At 39.7% G+C, this 19,113-nt stretch overlaps 1 protein-coding gene and 1 long non-coding RNA gene across 11 annotated transcripts in view; one reads left to right on the top strand and one right to left on the bottom strand.

Moving 5' to 3' along the window:
* ARID4A (AT-rich interaction domain 4A) overlaps positions 1–17,258 on the bottom strand; it is a 75,581-nt gene extending 58,323 nt beyond the window's left edge. For 5 of the 10 annotated variants that reach the window (XM_009427865.5, XM_009427869.5, XM_509974.7 and 2 more), the window contains exons 1-5: positions 16,695–17,258; positions 15,535–15,597; positions 13,702–13,812; positions 10,384–10,449; positions 9,285–9,375 (exon numbers count right to left, since the gene is read on the bottom strand). In XM_009427865.5, coding sequence (XP_009426140.2) covers positions 9,285–9,375; positions 10,384–10,449; positions 13,702–13,812; positions 15,535–15,540 — 274 coding nt within the window. In that variant the 5' untranslated portion in view covers positions 15,541–15,597; positions 16,695–17,258. Of the gene's footprint in view, positions 1–9,284; positions 9,376–10,383; positions 10,450–13,701; positions 13,813–15,534; positions 15,598–15,703; positions 15,820–16,694 lie in introns of those variants that run through there. The other 5 variants (XM_063793472.1, XM_009427866.4, XM_009427867.4 and 2 more) reach the window with 5 other exon arrangements.
* Positions 17,258–19,113, top strand: part of LOC129137068 (uncharacterized) — a 32,876-nt gene continuing 31,020 nt past the window's right edge. Inside the window, exon 1 of the long non-coding RNA XR_010151135.1 lies at positions 17,258–17,440. This is a non-coding gene — a long non-coding RNA (uncharacterized LOC129137068). The remainder of the gene's footprint in view (positions 17,441–19,113) is intronic.

The raw sequence follows: 19,113 nt of genomic DNA, 5'->3' as shown, positions 1-19,113 counted from the left end.
TTCAGCAATTTTTGAATTTCAACAATTCAAAAATTTCAATAATCACTTTGAAATAAAATCAGATTTTTGGAAGGAAAAATTCATTTCACTTAAATATACCTTATCATGGATAGAAATTTTTTTTTAAAAAAAGGGATTGCTCAAAAGGGGATTATGATACAAACAACTATTTTACAGTTTTATATAGGAACCCTCCCAACCTTAAGTGAACAAAAAGAAATAATTTAAGATTTATTTATTTATTTAGAGACAGAGTCTCATTCTGTCACCCAGGCTGGAGTGTAGTGGCATGATCTTGGCTCACTGCAACCTCCGCCTCCCAGATTCAAGTGATTCTCGTGCCTCAGCCTCCCAAGTAGCTGGGATTACAGGTGCACGTCACCAGGCCTGGCTAACTTCTGTATTTTTAGTAGAGACAGGGTTTCACCATGTTGACCAAGTTGGTCTCAAACTCCTGGCCTCAAGTGTTCCACCCACCTTGGCCTTCCAAAGTGCTGGGATTACAGGTGTGAGCCACTGAACCCAGACTAAGATTTTTTTAATTCACAAAATTATACAAATGTATGTTGGGTACTTTATAAATTTGTAATTTTGCAAGATTTTCTGAAAGAGAAATAGAAAACCCAACAATGGGGGGCAGGGGTGTGATGGCTCACACCTGTAATCCTGGTGCTTTGGGAAGCCAAGGCAGGAGAATCCCTTGAGTCCAGGAGTTGGAGACCAGCCTGGCTAACACAGTGAGACCCCGTCTTTACAAAAGAAAATTAAAAATTAGCTGGGTATGGTGGCAGGTGCTTGTAGTCCTAACTACTCGAATGGCTGAGGTAGGAGGATCACATGATCCCAAGAGTTCAGGGATGCAGGGAGCTATAATTGCCACTGCAGTCCAGCCTGGGCAACAAAGTGAGACCCTGTTTCTATATTTCTATGATTTTTATAAAACCAACAACATTATGAACTTATCAATCATGACATCCCTGATGATCAAAACCATGAAGAACCTCCATCTAAAAGAAAGTTCCTCTCTTAACTTCCATCTTAGAGCTCTCATCTAAAAGAACATAACATTTGTAGGCACTGAAGAGTATAATTTGTGTAAGAGTGAAATAATTAATGTTGTATATAGCAAGTCTAGCTTCTTTTTAGTTCAGTCTTCTACAGCATGCTAAGAGGAAAAAAAGTCAGACTACAAGGATTTAATAATTCTATGAAATGTCTTATATTTTCCAAAAATGGCTTTTGAATAGATTGTTCATTGAGTCTAGCAGAACATACATATAACCAAAAGTGGTATCTCTGTTACTATGTTAGGTATTTTGACAGTTAATTTTAGATGTGAACTTGACTGAATTAAGGAATACCTAGAGAAGTGGTAAAACAATTACTTCTGGGTGTGCCACAGGAAACTGGCACATATGCCAGTGAACCAGGTGGGGAAGATTCACTCTCACTGTGGGCAAGTACCATCCAATTGGCCGGAGGCCCAGACGACAAAAAATGAGAGAAAGGGATTTCCTCTCTCTCCTGGAGCTGGGACACTCTTCTCCTTCTGCCCTTGGACATCAGAACTCCAGGCTCTTTGGCTATGGGACTCTGCACCTTATACCAGCAGTCCCTCAGATCTTCTCAAGGCTTTGGCCCGGGACTGAGAATTATATCCTCAGCTTCCCTGGTTCTAAGGCTTTCTGACTTGGATGGAGCCTAGCTATTGGCATCTCAGGTCTCCAGCTTACAGAGAACCTGTCATGGTCATTCTCAGTCCTCACAGTATGATGAGCAAATTTCTCTAATACTGGGGTCTGCAACCCCCAGGTCACAAACCTGTACCAGTCCATGGCCTGTTGGTAACCGGACCGGACAGCAGGTTAGCGGTGGGCAAGCAAGCATTATCACCTGAGCTCCACCTCCTATCAGATCAGCAGCAGCATTAGATTCTCATAGGAGCGCAAACGCTTGTGAACTGCACAAGCGAGAGATCTACCAATAGGTTGTGCATTCCTTATGAGATGCTAATGCCTGATGATCTAAAGTGGAAGAGTTTCATCCCAAAACCATCCCCCAGCACTTCCATCCATGGAAAAATTGTCTCTCACGAAACCGGTCCCTGGTGCTAAAAAGGTTGGGGACCACTGCTCTCAGAAATCCCCTCTTGTATCAATCTGTCTATCTATCATCTATCTATATCTTATTGGTTCTCTCTAGAGAATCCTAATAGGGATTAAAATATTAAAATCTATTAAGAGGAAAATGACAAAGCTGAGACTTTCACAGTAACACCAACCATACTAAACACAATAGACAAAGTAATGCCAATGCAAACAAACACACAAATCCTAACCCTAATCAGCTAGAATTCAAATAAAAGGATCTGATCAACTACTAAATACAAAGACCCATTTCCCTGTTATCACAGCACTGATACTGAAAGATAGTAAAATAATAAGAGTAAATTAATTTTATCTGTCTATAAATATAATTGGCTATCACTTATTAAGCTTCTACCATGTCCTAATCCTCACAACAGCCTCTACGAAGTAGGAACCATTATCCTCCTTTTATAGGTAAAGAAACAGAATCAGAAAGTTAACTGATGAGCTACAATTTAGTTAAGGGGATATCAAAAGACATAATAGGCATGAAACAGAAGTATAAAATGAAGTCTGAGAAAGAAGTCATGAATTCTGACTTTGGAAAATTAAGTATCATTATTGTTATATTCATGTACAGCAGTTATGATTAACAAAATTATAGAATTCTTCACATAATGAAGCAAACATTTTAAAATTTAAAACATACGGATGCCCTAGGTAAGGCCAGTAGTTTTTTTAAAAAAAAATTATTTATTTCACCAGGCACGGAGGCTCATGCCTGTAATCCCAGCACTTTGGAAGGCAGAGGCAGGTGGATCACTTGAGCTCAGGAGTTCGAGACTGGCCTGGCTAACATGGCGAAACCCCGTCTCTACTAAAAATATAAAAATTAGCCAGGGTGATGGTATATGCCTGTAATCCCAGCTACTTGGGAAACTGAGGCAGGAGAATCATTTGAACCTGGGAGGTGGAGCTTACAGTGAGCCAAGATCGCGCCACTGCTCTCCAGCCTGGGCAACAAAGCGAGACTCCATCTCAAAAAAAAAAAAAAAAAAATTAACATTAATAGTATGTATTTATCTTATACAACATGTTTTGAAATATGTATACATTGTGGAATGGCTAAGCAAGCTAATTAACATGTGGATCACTTCACAGGCTTATTTTTTTGTGTGTGGTGAGAACACTCAAAATCTACTCTCTTAGCAATTTTCAAGTATGCAATACATTGTTATTGGCTAAAACCATCATGTTGTACAATGGAGCTCTTGAACTTATTCCTTCTAACTGAAATTTTGTATCATTTAACCGACATTTACCCAATCCCTCACCCCCCGCCCCCCCAACCAAGCTGCCCCCACCCCTGATAACCAACACTCTACTCTCTAATAAGAGTTTGACTTTTTAAGTGAGATCATATGGTATTTGTCTTCCTGTGCCTGGCGTATTTCACTTGGCATTAATGTCCCCTGGATTCAACCATGTTGTTAGAAATGTCAGGATTTCCTTCTTTTTAAAAGTTGAATAGTATTCCATTATGTATATATATATCACATTTTCTTTATACATTCATCTGCTCATAGAGACTTAAATTTATCCCATATCTTGGCTATTGTGAATAGTGCTGCAATAAACATGGGAATACAGATACATCTCTGACATACTAGTTTCATTCTTTGGTTATATACCCAGGAGTGGGATTGCTGGATCATATGGTAGTTCTATTTTTAATTTTTTGAGGAACTTCTATGCTATTTTCCATGATGGCTATACTAATTTACTTTCCCACCAATGGCGGGCAAGGATTCCCTTTTCTCCATATCCTTGCCAGTGCTTGTAACCTTTTATCTTCTTGATAATAGCCATTCTAGCAGGTGTGAGGTAAAATCTCTTTGTAGTTTGAATTTGCATTTCCCTGATGATTACTGATGTTGAACAGTTCTTCACATACCTGTGGGCCATTTGTACGTCTGCTTTTGAGAAATTTCTATTCAGGTCCTTTGCCTATTATTTTCATTTTTTTTTTTTAGATTGGAGTCTTGCTCTGTCGCCCAGGCTGGAGTGCAGTGGCATGATCTTGGCTCACTGCAGCCTCCGCCTCCAGGGTTCAAGCATTTCTCCTGCCTCAGCCTCCCAAGTAGCTGGGATTACAGGCATGTACCACCACGCTCAGCTAATTTTTGTATTTTTAGTAGAGATGGGGTTTCACCATGTTGGCCAGGCTGGTCTCGAACTTCTGACCTCAAGTGAACCACCTGTCTCGGCCTCCCAAAGTGCTGGGATTACAGGCGTGAGCCACCGTGCCCAGCCTTTTGCCCATTTAAAAAATTGGGTTGTTTTCTTGCTATCGAGTTGTTTAAGTTCCTTATAAATTCTGGATATGAACCCCTTATTAAATACAGAGTTTGCAAATATTTTTTCCAATTATGAAGGTTGTCTCTTCACTCTCTGGATTGTTTCTTTTGCTGTGTGGAAGATATTTAGTTTGATGTAATCCCAGGTGTCTAGTTTTGCTTTTCTGCCTGTGCTTTTGGGGTCATTTAAAAAAAAAAAAAAAAATCAATGCCCAGGCCAGTGTCATCAAGCCTCTTCCCCTATGTTTTCTTCTAGTGGTTTGACAATTTCAGGTCTTAAGTCTTTGATCCACTTTGATCCAGTTAGTTTTTGTATATTGAGTGAGATGAGGGTCTACTTCCATTCTTCTGCATGTAGATATCCAGTTTTCCCAACACCATTTACGAAGAGACTGTCCTTTCCCCAGTATGTGCTCCTGGCACCCTAGTCAAAGATCAAATGACCATAAATAGGTGGATTTATTTCTGGGGTATCTATTCTGTTCCACTGGTCTATGTGTCTATTTTTATGCCAGTATCATGATATTTTGATTACTATAGCTTTGTAGTATATTTTGAAATCAGGTGGTATGTCTCCAGTTTTGTTCTTCTTGATCAAGATTGCTTTAGCTTCAATAGTTCTGTTATTCATAGAATCAACTGTGATAACTACAGAAGTCCCTCAGCAGCTAAGGTAAAAACAAAAAAACAAACAAACAAACAAAAAAAAAAACCAAAAAAAAACCTCCAGGAATCTGAAAATTTAAGAAATTAACACTCAAATACATAATTACATTAAGGAAATATCATGGGAATACTAAGTCTTAGGGAAGGCCATTTAAAAAATGAGTTAAAGCCTATCATAGGATTAAACCCATTTTTTTTGTTTACTACTTTATTTCTTAATGAATTATCTTCTAGTCAGTAGAAGAGCCACCTGGGTTTGAAAACATTTTGTGGTTGATTTTGATTATAACATTTGTCATAAGCGAGTCTGACTACATTAAAAACCTTATAAACCTGCAGGACATTCTACAAAATTTAATTAATTCACCAGTTGAATCTAAACCTCCTCTACTCAATATTAACTAGAACTTACACAAAATCTGATATAACCGATGTTCAAAACAGTAACTACAAGGTACAAAATAATCTGAATCTTAAGCACTTCTTGTTACAAAAACATTAATACAGATGATAGATTTTAGTGCTAAACTTGATAAATGATCTGTGTGTGTACATTTTCAAAGTTAATTACTAGAATTACTGAAATTTCTATCCTTTAACTTTTCCTTACTTTTCAAGTATATGTTTTTATATTACAAAAAGGCAAAACAGAGAGTACCTTCAAAATGTCTTACTGACAGTTGTATTTACCAGGAGTTAGTGGTAACATTTAACTGGACATATTAATTCCTTTTTTAAAAAACATAACTAGAGATTTGGGCTGGATAGAGATATGAATTCTAATCCCAATTTTAACACCTTTTGAATGACTGAACAGATAACACACTTCCACATCTTACAGATTCCTTATCTTTAATGGCAAGGATAAGAACTATCAATGAGTAAACTATGGTAGGAATGGTAGGAAGAGGAAATATTTCTATTGCTCAAAAACAGAAACAAAAAAATCCCCTTGAGTTGGTGCTGTTTACTATTCAACATTAAAGGGGAAGCTGAGAGCAGTGGCTCATGCCTGTAATCCCAACACTTTGGGAGGCTAAGGCAGTAAGACTGCTTGAGCCCAGGAATTCAGGGCTGCAGGAAGCTACAATAATGCTACTGAACAAAAGCCTGGGCAACAGAGCAAGATCCTGTCTCTAAAACAAACGAACAAGCAAACAAGAAATAAACCATTAGAGGGTAAGATATTACCAGATTTTTAAAAAACTGAGTCATACTATATCCATAATCTCTTTCAAAATTGGTTAATCAAGTTTAACAGAAGGGAAATTGATACCTGTATTATGTAAGAAGAAGTTAATATCACTGACTCTAATGATAACTTTAGATCACTAATGATCATAACTCCTATTTGATCCAAACCAGCAATGTGGTATCCTCTTGTTTTATTTTTAATAATCTGACATAATTTCTGGTATCTCATGAAACCAAAAAAGGTAACAGATGTCATAAACACTCTGAATAATTTTCTGACTATACCCATGTAATACTTTGCTAGGAACTAGAAATCAAAAAAAAATTCCAGAAAAGAGCAATTATACCCAATAGGTAGGTAGTAGGTACTCACTGAAAGAAAAATACAGGATGTTCATGATCCAAGAGGTTTTACATTTCATTGTACTGTTTTTTTTAAACCAACTGGTAACTCAGGTCATTATACTCTGATCATTCTTTATGTGATCCACTTCCTTCAATATCTAAACGTTCTTTATAGCAGTGCTATCTTGAGTTTTCTGAATGGAACAGTGCCTTTCAAAATCTTTTTATGAATTTCCTTCATGCACATAAGTGCAAAAATCTTTAATATTTTGAATTTTTCTCCCAAATAAATCTGTTTTTCCCTGTTTTTATAAGTGTGAACTACCTGCATCAGAATCACTGACATGCTTATTAAAACATTCTTGTACTGCCATCCCCAGGCCTACTAATTGGAGAGGCTTGGGGTCCTCAAATCCTCATTTTTCTAAGCAAGCACCAAGGGATTCTTATGTACACTAATGCTTGATACCTCAATTATATGCAATTAAGATTCTAAAGCTCTTTGAGAACAAGAATTATACAATTTCTTCTGTAATTATCCAACACAGAAAATCACCATAGAGAATGCTTAGCAGTGACTAGTTTTTAGAAACACTAAAATGCTACTCATGTAGAGGACAAAGGTTGCTATTCATAATTGAATAACTACTCTGGGATAAAGAAACCCAAAATGAGAAAACCTGAAAAGTAATCCTTCTATAGAGCATGCGCATTTTATCAGTAAAGCTTCATAAGTAACGTGAGTACAACCTTTATAGTGAGTTAAAATATAAGGTGCAATATAAATATCTGAATATGCATCATATATTTTCCGGTGATTCTACACACACCTGTAATTTTTATCAGGTCTTAGTTTGATAAAGCAAAGGTGTATTTACTTAATCTCTAAGAGTTAACATTAAGCTTAGTTTTTATTTGTTTTGAGACGCAGTTTTGCTCTTGTTGCCCAGGCTGGAGTGCAATGGCACAATCTAGGCTTACTGCAACCTCCGCCTCCCAGATTCAAGCGATTCTCCTGCCTCAGCCTACTGAGTAGCTGGGATTACAGACGCCCACCACCACACCCAGCTAATTTTTGTATTTTTAGTAGAGACAAGGTTTCGCCATGTTGGCCAGACTGGTCTCGAACTCTTGACCTCAGGTGATCCGCCCACCTCGCCCCCCTAAAGTGCTGGGATCACAGGTGAGAGCCACTGCATCCGGCCACTTAGTTTTTAAAATTTAACAACTATCAGTAGCCACAACTAAGCTTCCTAAAAATATGTAGTTCAGAATAATAGCACCACTGTGAACCAACACTAAATTCTAGTAAGTCCAAGAAGAATCAAAGAGGTTTGAAAAAAGTACTTACACACAGCAAATTGGTACTACTAATAGAAGGTACAGGGTAAGACAGAGAAATTTTTAACCAAAGCATAGTTCTTCACAACACTGAGCATCAACTGGATGTGAATGATTTTTACCCAAAGCAACAAATCAAGTAAACTAAAAGTAAACCTAAATGGTCATTCTTTTATTTCTACAAGAAAACCACAAAATAATTATACCACTTAAACCAAGAAATAAGTATAAAAACCAACAATGCTATAGATTGGATGTTATCCACAGGATTGTGCAGTTTGAAAGTACTGACAGATTTGGAAATGTTACTTAATGCTATTCTCATCAACATAATGACAGCAACTATTTAAGTACTACTTTAAGGTTTTAACTTACAAGTATTATGACACTTGTTGCTTCTCACTATTAATACAATAAAGTTATCTAAAGCCAGTATAAGCTTATGCATGGAATGTTAAGAATGCATTCATGCATTCATATTAGGAGCATCTATATTTTTCTTAAAAGCTGTTTTCTTTTTTTTTTTTTGAGACCAAATCTCACTCTGTCGCCCAGGCTGGAGTGCAGTGGCATGATCTGGGCTCACTGCAACCTCCGCCTCCCAGGTTCAAGCGATTCTCCTGCCTCAGCCTCCGGAGTAGCTGGGATTACAGGCTTGCACCACTAATACCAGGCTAATTTGTGTATTTTCAGTAGAGACGGGGTTTCACCATGTTGGCCAGGCTGGTCTCGAACTTCTGACCTCAAGTGATCCACCCGCCTCAGCTTTCCAAAATGCTAGGATTACAGGCATGAGCCACCGTGCCCGACCTTGAAAGCTGTTAATATGAGCACCCACACTGTATCAAAAATCAAAAACTAAGTTAACAATCACCTATTCTTGAATCTACCATGGTCAGGATTTTTTAAATCTGTAAATTGTCTGGCAACACCTACATTACCCTTGTATAAAATATGTAGCAATACAGTAACGATCGCAACTATGCAATTTTAATTGTAATTATAGAAAAAGTGATCACAATCATGTGATCTAACTTTCTTGAAGAGAAACATCAAAGTAACCTAAAATAGAAGTACATTTTTGGATGAAATAGACAAAAGTGGCCAACTTACTGTAAGAGATAATTATTTTTGTTACCTACAGGGCATTCTTAGAATTTTAGTCAGCTATATCCAGTAAACTGACAGGAAATAATATATATTTCTCCACCAACACAATGATTCAGTGTATCCACAAAACACAAATACATGCAACCTCCAAATCAAATCTGTGTTAAATTACTTAATTACTTACCCACGGTATACCAACTAGCATCTGTCAACTTGCTGATAATAGCTTCCTGAAAAGATCCATCAGATGTCCTTGTTTCAACAATAGCTCCAACCTAAAATGTGAAATCCCAATTTCCTTACCAAATTTAAACAAATAAACCAAATTACTCCCACCAACTATATAATCTAGCTAAGAAAAATAAACACCATACTTATGATAATTCTATCTTACACTGTCTGAGATCTTTATCATTCATAGTACTTATCTATTTATTATGCAATTTGAGCTACAAAACACTTTGACAAAAGTTAGGTAGCTATTATTACCCCTACTTTACACACTGAAAATTGCCTTCAGAAAGAGAAAATAATATGCAGAGTCCAGCATGACAGCCCAGTCTCTTAAATCTTACTTTAGAGCTTTTCCACTATATCACATTGCCTTCAAGAAAATTAAATCGAAGAACTGTAAAATTATAAGACAACCAAAATAGCATCCATTTTCTTTCACAGAAATAGTGAATATTGGATTCAGCATTTGTATTTAAGGTACCTTTTAGATAAAGGTTCACCTGGAGAGATAGGGATGGACCAGTTGACCTTCTTTCAGTTTCCAGACCTTTGTATATCAGATATTAACCAAAGTGGTACTCTGATATAACAGATTTATTACATAAACAAATGGCCAGAAATGCATGGAAAACATAATCTAGGTATTCATTAAATTCAATTAGGAAGTGAACATAGTTTACTTGGTAAATTAGAACCACCAAAGATTGATGGTTATGATACTCAACTTAGAAGGCTAAACATCACCTCAGATACAGCAACAATGTGAAAAACAAAGCCAGGTATCCAGTTCAAGAATTCAAAACAGAAAGGTAGGTGAAAAACTTAACAGGTTTATATATATTAAATTACCCTTCTAGAAGATGTTTAGTATTCTAAAACAGAATACAGCCATTGCAATATCACAATTTATACTATATTTAAACCCTTCATATGTATTGTTTTCTGATTAACGTTCTCATAAAATGTTAAGTCTATGTAGAAATGTAAATTCAGTAAATATGGTATAAATCTATGATTATTTCAGATTTTAAACCGTACAACATACATACTCTTAAAGGACCCTTTACTTGGTCATCTTGTACCAATTGTGTGGTATTATCCTGTTTCAGGAGTACCTGAAAAACATTTTGCACAATAATTTGCATATTACTTTTAAAACAAATACATTTATAGTAACACTATAACAATAATGTCTTTAATTTATGCTTTCTTAGCACCATGTGGTGACCCCTGCTAATGTAATACTTATTACATTCTCTTATTAACTGTGAGCTCCTTGAGGGCTGAGTCTTCCCTTCATTGCTATATCCCCAACAGTTAGCAAGTGTCAATGCATATTATCAGCACTTAATAACTGTTTACTAAATGAATGAACTATATAATAATCTTTAATGATTACTGTAAAAAAAAACTGCCTTTATTGCTTCTTATCAAGTCACAAAAGGTTCTGATTGCCACCAAGTACACAAAGAAAAACAACAGTATCAAACTGTATTGCCTATATGAAAGGTAAACAAATTAAAATCAGAACTCTGATCCTTTATAAAGTGAAGCTAAGCAACAATCATAATATGTACTGATACAAACAAGTGCTCCCTTCTACTACACATCTAAAGACATAAAGTAACCATCTATAACAGATGGCTGGTTACTATGGTCCAAATAATAGATGGTCCAAATAAATTCAAAATCTAGGTAATGTATGGTAAGACCTCCTAAAACAATCATTGTATTAATTTTAAGTAAATAAGAGCCACAATACCAAATTTGAATTGTTAAAGAATCCCAAATAAATATAGAGTAATCAAATCCTATATAGCTGACATGATAAAAACACTGTATGAAACAAAAAGAAATGAATGTCAATTGACATCCTAATACTTGAAGGTTCATCAAGAAAACTGAAACATAAATTTTATAATAATCATAGATACATCTATTTAACCTACAAATCACACTCTTCTAGTCGATGTTTCTCAAACTTTTTTTTTTTCTTAGGCAGGGTCTCAACCTTCGCTTCCCCAGCTCAAGCAATTCTCGTGCCTCAGCCTCCCAAGTAGCTGGGATTACAGGTGTGCACCACCATGTCTGGCTAATTTTTTGTATTTTTACTAGAGACAGGGTTTCAACATTTTGGCCAGGTGGGTCTCAAACTTCTAGCCTCAAGTTATCTGCCCACTCTGGCTTCCCAAAGTGCTGGGATTAATGACCCACCGTGCCCAGCCTGATTCTTAAACTTTTAACATGCATCAGAAATATTTAAAGGGCTTATTAAAACACAATTACTGGATCTTACCCCCCAGAGTTTCTGATGAAGTAGATCTGGGGTGGGGAAAATTTGCATTTGGAACAAGTTCCCAAGTAAGGCTGATGCTGCTGGTCTGGAGCGACCCTTTAGGAATCACTGCTCTAGTTCACTGATTCATTCAACAAATTTTGAGTGTCCACTATGTATCAGGCACTACTCTATGTGTTGGGCATAGAACAAGTCAGACGTTTCCTCCTTTTATGGTGCTTAATTCTGGTAGGAAAACATCAGATATATAAGTGAATAAAGCAAACTGCAATACAGCATGATCCAATACCAATGACAATAATTTTATGACTGGCACAGTAAAAAAAATCTGGAAGACCACATCAAATCTCTTTGGAGTCGTATCAAGGAGGACTTTCACAGTGTTCTATACCGCAGCAGGATGACTGCAGTTAACAATGCTATATTACATTGTTTCAAATGGCTAAGAGGAGGATACTGAATATTCCCAACACAAAGAAATGAAAAATGTTTGAGATGACAGATATGCAAATTATCTTGATTTAATCACCATACATTATATGTATCAAAACATGACTATGTAGCCCATGAATACGTAAAATTATTATTCATCAACTTAAATAAAATTTTTTAAGGAGGACTTCATGAACTATATGATATACCTCTATAATGTTAAAAATGTTTATAATAAGCATAGGAGGTATGTAAGTATAAAGTAACAAAGACTATTAAAAATATATTCATATAAGAAAATAACTGGCAGGAACCACCAAAAAAAAAAGTTATTTCAGAGTAAAAGCATCTTAAAAAAAAATTTTTTTTTTGAGACAGTGTCTTGCCCTGTCATCCGGCCTGGAGTGCAGTGGCACAATCACAGCTCACTGCAGCCTTGACCTCCTAGGCTCAAGCAATTCTCCCACCTCTGCCTCCAGAGTAGCTGGGACCACAGGTGCCTGCCACCACACCTGGCTAATATTTTTTATCTTTTTTTCTGGACAGACAAGGTCTCACTATGTTGCCCAGGCTGGTCTTGAATTCCTTGCTCAAGCAATCCCCCCACTCAGGCTTCCCAAGTGCTGGGACTGCAGGTGTGAGCCACTTCACACAGCCAAAAATATACATATATATTTTTAGTCTCCCTCTGTCACCCAGGCTGGAGTGCAGTGGTGTGATTTTGGCTCACTGCAATCTCCACCTCCTGGGTTCAAGCGATTCTCCTGCCTCAGCCTCCCGAGTAGCTGGGACTACAGGTGTGCACCACCATGCCAGGTTAATTTTTTTATTTTTTGGAGATGGAGTCTCGCTCTGTTACCCAGGCTGGAGTGCAATGGCATGATCTTGGCTCACTGCAACCTCCGCCTCCCGGGTTCAAGCAATTCTCCTGCCTCAGCCTCCTGAGCAGCTGGGATTACAGGTGCCTGCCACCACACTCAGCTAATTTTTGTATTTTTAGTAGAGACAGGATTTCACCATGTTGGTCAGGCTGGTCTCGAACTCCTGACCTCAGGTGATCCACCCACCTCAGCCTCCCAAAGTGCTGGGATTACAGGCGTGAGTCACCGCGCCCGGTCTAATTTTTGTAATTTTAGTAGAAACAGGGTTTCACCATGTTGGCCAGGCTTCTCTTGAACTCCTGGCCTCAAGTGATCTGCCCACTTCGGCCTCCCAAAGTGCTGGGATTACAGGCATGAGACACTACGCCCAGTCACAAAATAAACTTTTTAAATGCTTTTTTACACTGTCTTGAAAACATAATTCCTGTTGTATTTGTATTATCCTAAACACTAAAATTGTCTCTACCTGAACATTAAATGAGGGGAGAAAATAGATTACAGTCCAAGTATGCTACCACAAATAGTTAAGAGCCAAATGACAGGAAATATCATGAGCATGGTATTTTGATGGTAGCATTTTTGAATAATTTCTCCTTTTGAGTTTTTTATTTCTTGATTTTTGATGTGCTTTTCCTTTAAGTTTGGTATATAAAGGGTTTTCATATAATGACTCAATAAAATGCTGATTTGCAGTCTCTCTCTCCCCAAATTTCTTCAATCTAGAGTTAATAAACCTATTGCATAAAAACAAATATTACCTTAACTTTCACCAGCCTTTTCACAGTCTTAATCTTTGCCTCACAGAAGGCACCTCGGTACTTGGCACTGACATCGGTTCCCACTGTCAGGTAGGCAGGCTCATCTGCCGCCTGGTGAAAGGAACATAAAACTGTGAATGTCATTACTATGCCTCCCTACTCCAACCTCAAGTCTCATTAAAAGGTTGTGTTTGAAGCATTAAGAATATTAAAATGACTTGCTTATTAATATCATTGAAAATTTGAAAAATACCCTAAATACTTGATTAGCAACCTTTCATTTTATAGACTGATGTCCTGATATGATAAAATGTTTTAAAGTTGTAATTCAAAATTATCAGTGAGTAAATATAATGTTTTTTCTCCAGATACAAAATTTTTCAAAAATTCTACTATTATATAAGCAGAAAGATAAGAAAAAAGCAGAAAAAATATTTCATATTACACATATCATAAAACTAAGTTATTCATTTATAGCTTCCTGAAATTTTTCAAATTAAAAGAAATATTGCTAATATTAACACTAACAATACATAATTGTTTATTGACATAGCCACATAAAGGTAACATCTTTTCATAAGGAAAGTATCATTTGGAAAATTCATCTGCTAAAAGCTGCACTTGAAAGGTTTTAAGTCTGAATTCAGCTGATGAATGTAGATATGAACTGATGGCTCCAGACTTGTAGGCATACCTAGTTTACCACACTAATCTTCTTAGTATAAAAAAATAAGCGTTACTAAGAAACATCTACTTTCAGCAAATGGACACGACCAGAATGATACATAGAAAGATGTAAGAAATGTCACTCTACCACTTATTTTAATTTTTACAGTAACAGGATGATTGCTATCTCAATCTGTCATTTTACCTTTTTTTTTTTTTTTTCGGAAGTTAAAGTGTATCCATACAAGTTCAACTTAACATTGTTAAGTGCAAAGTTAACAGTGTACACTTTGGAGATACGTTTTTAAGTAGAAAATGATTTTTTGTTTTCTAATAAGTTTAACCAAGTAATATTAAAGAAGGTTAAATATGTCATTTACTTCGAGAAAATAGAAAACCACGAGAAAGTTTGGGAAAATGCTATATTTCAGAGCTTAATATACTGAAACAGTAAATAAGACAGGAATTGGGTACCTTTTAAAGTAAGTGCATTTCCAAAAAATACAAATTGAATAGGAATGCTTTTGGCAAATAAAAATCTGACCTGAAACATTCAATGGCCACAGCATTCAAGAACGCTATATGAGATCCTTTCCCTTTAACCATCCACATACTGATATTTGCAGTCATCCTCAGTAGAATATGTATCTTTTTAGTATATGTTTTAAAATACTTATTGGAAAGATTTAACTAAAACTATTATTATACTTCAACTTCAAATATTTTAGCCACATAAGTTCATTTTACACACAGAAGAAATGATACCTTCATTACTTAATCCACGTATTCTTTCTTTTAGAAAATCGCATTGGCACACGGGAAGAAAAAAATTTACAAAAAAATCCCCCAAAGAACCAAAGCAGGACAAAAGCTTTACTTCTGCAAAGGTTGCTGCCAACACAGGAAATGTTTAAAAATACTATCCGAATGGACAACAATTGAAAGGCTGCACCAGCCTTTCCAAAGTACTGCTACAGAGAGGGCCTAAACTCCGCATTTAGACACACAGATCATTTTTCACCCATTCAACACATCCTCCTATGCCGAAACTGCTGATCAGTAGGAACATCAATTTTGAGTAGCAAAACAAATGACATTCCACGGCACTAGCCTTAGGATTGGCAGTGTCCAGGGCGCGAGGATCGGGGCAGCGTTGACTCCACTTACCTTCATTTTTGTTGGTGATCTGTGGGGTTCCAGCTCAGCGAGCTATCTTCGCAGTCGCTAGAACTATGGGGAGGGGGAAAGACAGGCACAGACAGAATCAGTCAACTGCGGGGAGCGACCAAGGGAAAGAAAGTAAACAAACGCCAGCGGGGAGGGGCAGAATCCTCACCAGCCAAGGGACAAGATCCCTTACGAGGGCAGCCAGGACGCAGGAGCTGAGGGGGCAGCGAGAACCCCACGAGCGCCAAAGGGCAGCCCGTTCCGCCCCGGAGCTCGCCAGCGGCCCACCGCGCCCCCGCCTCGCTGGCCACTTTGACCCGGAATGCTCAACTCGGAGCTCCAGGACAGATAGCTCCGGAAAAGGCCAGAGCTCCGTTCGGGCTTCCCCAGGTCCCCCGCGGAGACGACCGCCGAGCCTCCGCTCCGCGGTCCCCCGGATACCCCGACTTCGGCCCGCGCCCCGCCTCCGCCGCTCGGCCCCCTCGGCCCGCCCCGGGCCCGCGGTGGCGGCAGCGGAGTGTCACGGCGCCATTGCTCTCCTTCCTTCGCTCTGCACCATGTCAGAAAGGAGAAGCGCTCCTTCACCCAAAGGGGCAGGGGCCGCGGCCTTCAGCCGGGAGCCGCCAGAGCCCCGGGGGACCCGCGTGGGGGAGGGGGCGGGGGGCGGAGGGGAGGAGGAGGGGAGGTGGCCCGGACAGGGTGTGGGAGGGGAGGGGAGCCGCACCGCAGCAGCCGCTGCCTCCTCCCAGCGCCCGCCTCAACTTTTTGTACAGCCCAGAGAGGTATCAGCTCGTAGCCCCTCGAGTCCTGCCACGGACTCCGCAGAGGTGGACGCGCCGCGGAGTTGGGGGACGGCTCCCCCAAGCAGCCCGCTCTTCACCGCGCGGAAGCAAACTTAGCGGCGCGGCCAGCCCCACAGCCATTTTCCCGGGAACCCGAGGAAGCGGACGAGGAGGCGGCTGCAACTGCGGCGGCGGTTCCTGCAGTTGCTGCCGCTGGTCAATGGCTGGCCCCTTCCCTTGCGCTCGCCGTGCCACTTGCCTAGCATCCCTCTCCCCACCTCCAAAGCTTCCAACTGCACCGGGACCCCGGGCAGCAGCAGCTGCTGCTACTGCCACTTCGTCCATTCAGTATCCCCGGATTCCCCTCTCCCCACCTACCAACTGCGGGTGAAGTGCGCGCTGTCAACTCCAGAGTCCTCCTCCCCTCTGACCTCCGTGGGCCCCCGTCCGGGCAGCACCACTCCCAGCCGCGGCTGCAGTTCCTGCGCCGGGTTCCCCACTCGCCCCGATTTACTGCCACAATCCACCAAATAACAAGCTGTTGAGCAGACTCGCTTCTACACGAACTCCTATTGGCTGCTCATGACGCCGAAGAGCTTCGGATAGGACCTCGCTACCTGCCGTCCTCATTGGATGTAGCTGTGAAACTTCATGGATTGGTGAGAAAAACAGCAGGTAGGACATCTTCCACTTATGATTGGCTTTTTCCGAAGACCAACTTTATTGGAGAGTTGGTTATTGAGTAAGCAAGTCCTGAGAAATGATTGGTAGAGACGACTCCGGATGTGCTTGACTGGGCACTGATTGGTGAATTGAGGGGTCAGGAAGAGCAGTTCGACACGAGGATTGGCGGCGGAGTGTCCCATGGAAACGGAACCCAGAATTGCAGCCAGGGGCTTGCACGGGGGCGGGGCAGGGTCTTTCCAAAGCGCCTGCGCTAAACCAGCTTGTCGGCGCCATTTTGTCTCGGCAGCGGTGGCCGTAGCTCCATCGCATTTTATGTTTCTGGCGAGAAGGGAACGGAGTTTTCATCAGGTAGATTGGTTTTTGTGCGGCCGTCCTCCACCGTTTCCTCCAGGACAGCACCTAGTCGTGGCCGGAGGAGTCTCAGAGCTGTCAGAAAGGTCAGTTGGAGGCTATGGTTGTCCGATTGACTGGGGGGATGGCGCAGCCCTAGCGGCACCGGCACCGGAAGTGAAGGGGCCGCAGGCAGCCATGGTAAACTTCTCCCTGCGGCGGGGTGGGGAGAAGGGGCGGGATGAATGGGGGCGAGGCTTCCTCTCCCGCCGAGATAAAGAGGTGGAGGAGAGGCAAACGTCTTTCTTGGAGGTTCTCTTTCGGGCTTTCGAGAATGTGAGAGATTTTCTGGGTTCTGTCCCACTGCAATCTTTCCTGTCTTTGGAAGTGCATTTCGGGGACTTGCCATGTTCTCCACCTGATTGGCACCAGCTGTGGGAGCCTTCTTAGTTAAGACATGGAAGAAGTGGTTCTTAGAAACATCCTGCATGGGTAGAGGTTTCCGCGTGCTCCTCACGGGATAAAGCTATGAGGAAACTGGAGAAAGCGCTGGCTTTCTGGATGCTGAGGAATTTACTTGCCAGCGCAGACGCTTCTTCTGTGACCTTAGACAAGCGTCTGTGTCACTCTGCACGAGGCTTATGCTACTTTTTGAAAGCAAACAGTGGTTTTGCAGGGACTGAAAACATCTTAGACAGAAGGACGTCCCCGATAAGATAGACGTTGATCTTTTTCTGTTAACATCTTATATTCTGTTAAACGAAACACACATTTTTAAATAGTGGAATTGGAGTATAAATTGACTAGTTTTATAGAATGGAATAATTTTTAAAATGTGACATATCGTCAGTAATCCACGTGGACTAAATTTTCTCAGTAAGAAAACAGCCGAGCAGAATCAGTTTTTTATTCGTAACAGTAATTTTGCTCAAAAGTATTCATAAAAACGTGAAATGCATGTTGGCATTTCTAGTGAGTGACCTAGTCACACTGGATAGATCCTAATAGTTACCCTCAATACCTCTGTTTTAAACCCTACTGCTATATTGGTGGGGCCCGTAACTAGAAAATGATTGTGTGACTTAACAATTACTGGGTTTTTTGGCAGTTGTGCTGAAGAAAACAGAACATCTCAGTGATTACTGAGGTGAGTCATAAAGTCTAAAAATCCTTAGAATTGCGGGGGACTACCTGGAAAAACTTTCTGTGGATTAGTAAAGGAATACCAGAATGAGAGGAAGGGTAGTTAAAAGATGTTTTGTTTGGTCAGATTCAAATGAGTCTGTATAATTAGCTTTCTGGTGTAATATTTTAGAATGAAATCCCAAAATTAGGACCTCCTTATGGACTTGCTTACCCATTTACGTGGTTCTCATTTCTGGACTTTGATATACCTAATGTTTTTGTTATAACACATTATGCGTATTTTTGTGATTTCCTCCCCCCCACCCGCCTATTTAAAAAGTTCTTATATAGAAAAGATCTTGTAAATGGGAGTGTTTAGGAGTGAGACTTTTTTTTTTTTTTTTTGAGACAGAGTCTCTCTCTGTCATCGAGGCTGGAGTGCAGTAGCGCAATCTCGTAGGAGTGAAGCAGTTTTTTAAAAGACCTTATAAAACAATATATTACTGAATTTTCTAGGGGATAAGCATCCATAATTCCACGATCATAGTTTAAACTGTTATTATTGAATCCAAATAATGCATGGACATTTGGAAATTATTAAAAAGCCCAAAGAAGAATACAAAAATGTCTTCCCTCCTCCAAAAGGTAGTTACAG

This window comes from Pan troglodytes, chromosome 15, assembly GCF_028858775.2.
Source record: "Pan troglodytes isolate AG18354 chromosome 15, NHGRI_mPanTro3-v2.0_pri, whole genome shotgun sequence".
Lineage (NCBI taxonomy): Eukaryota > Metazoa > Chordata > Mammalia > Primates > Hominidae > Pan > Pan troglodytes.
Note: the sequence above shows the minus strand (reverse complement) of the source record. Positions and strands in the feature narration are given on the sequence as shown.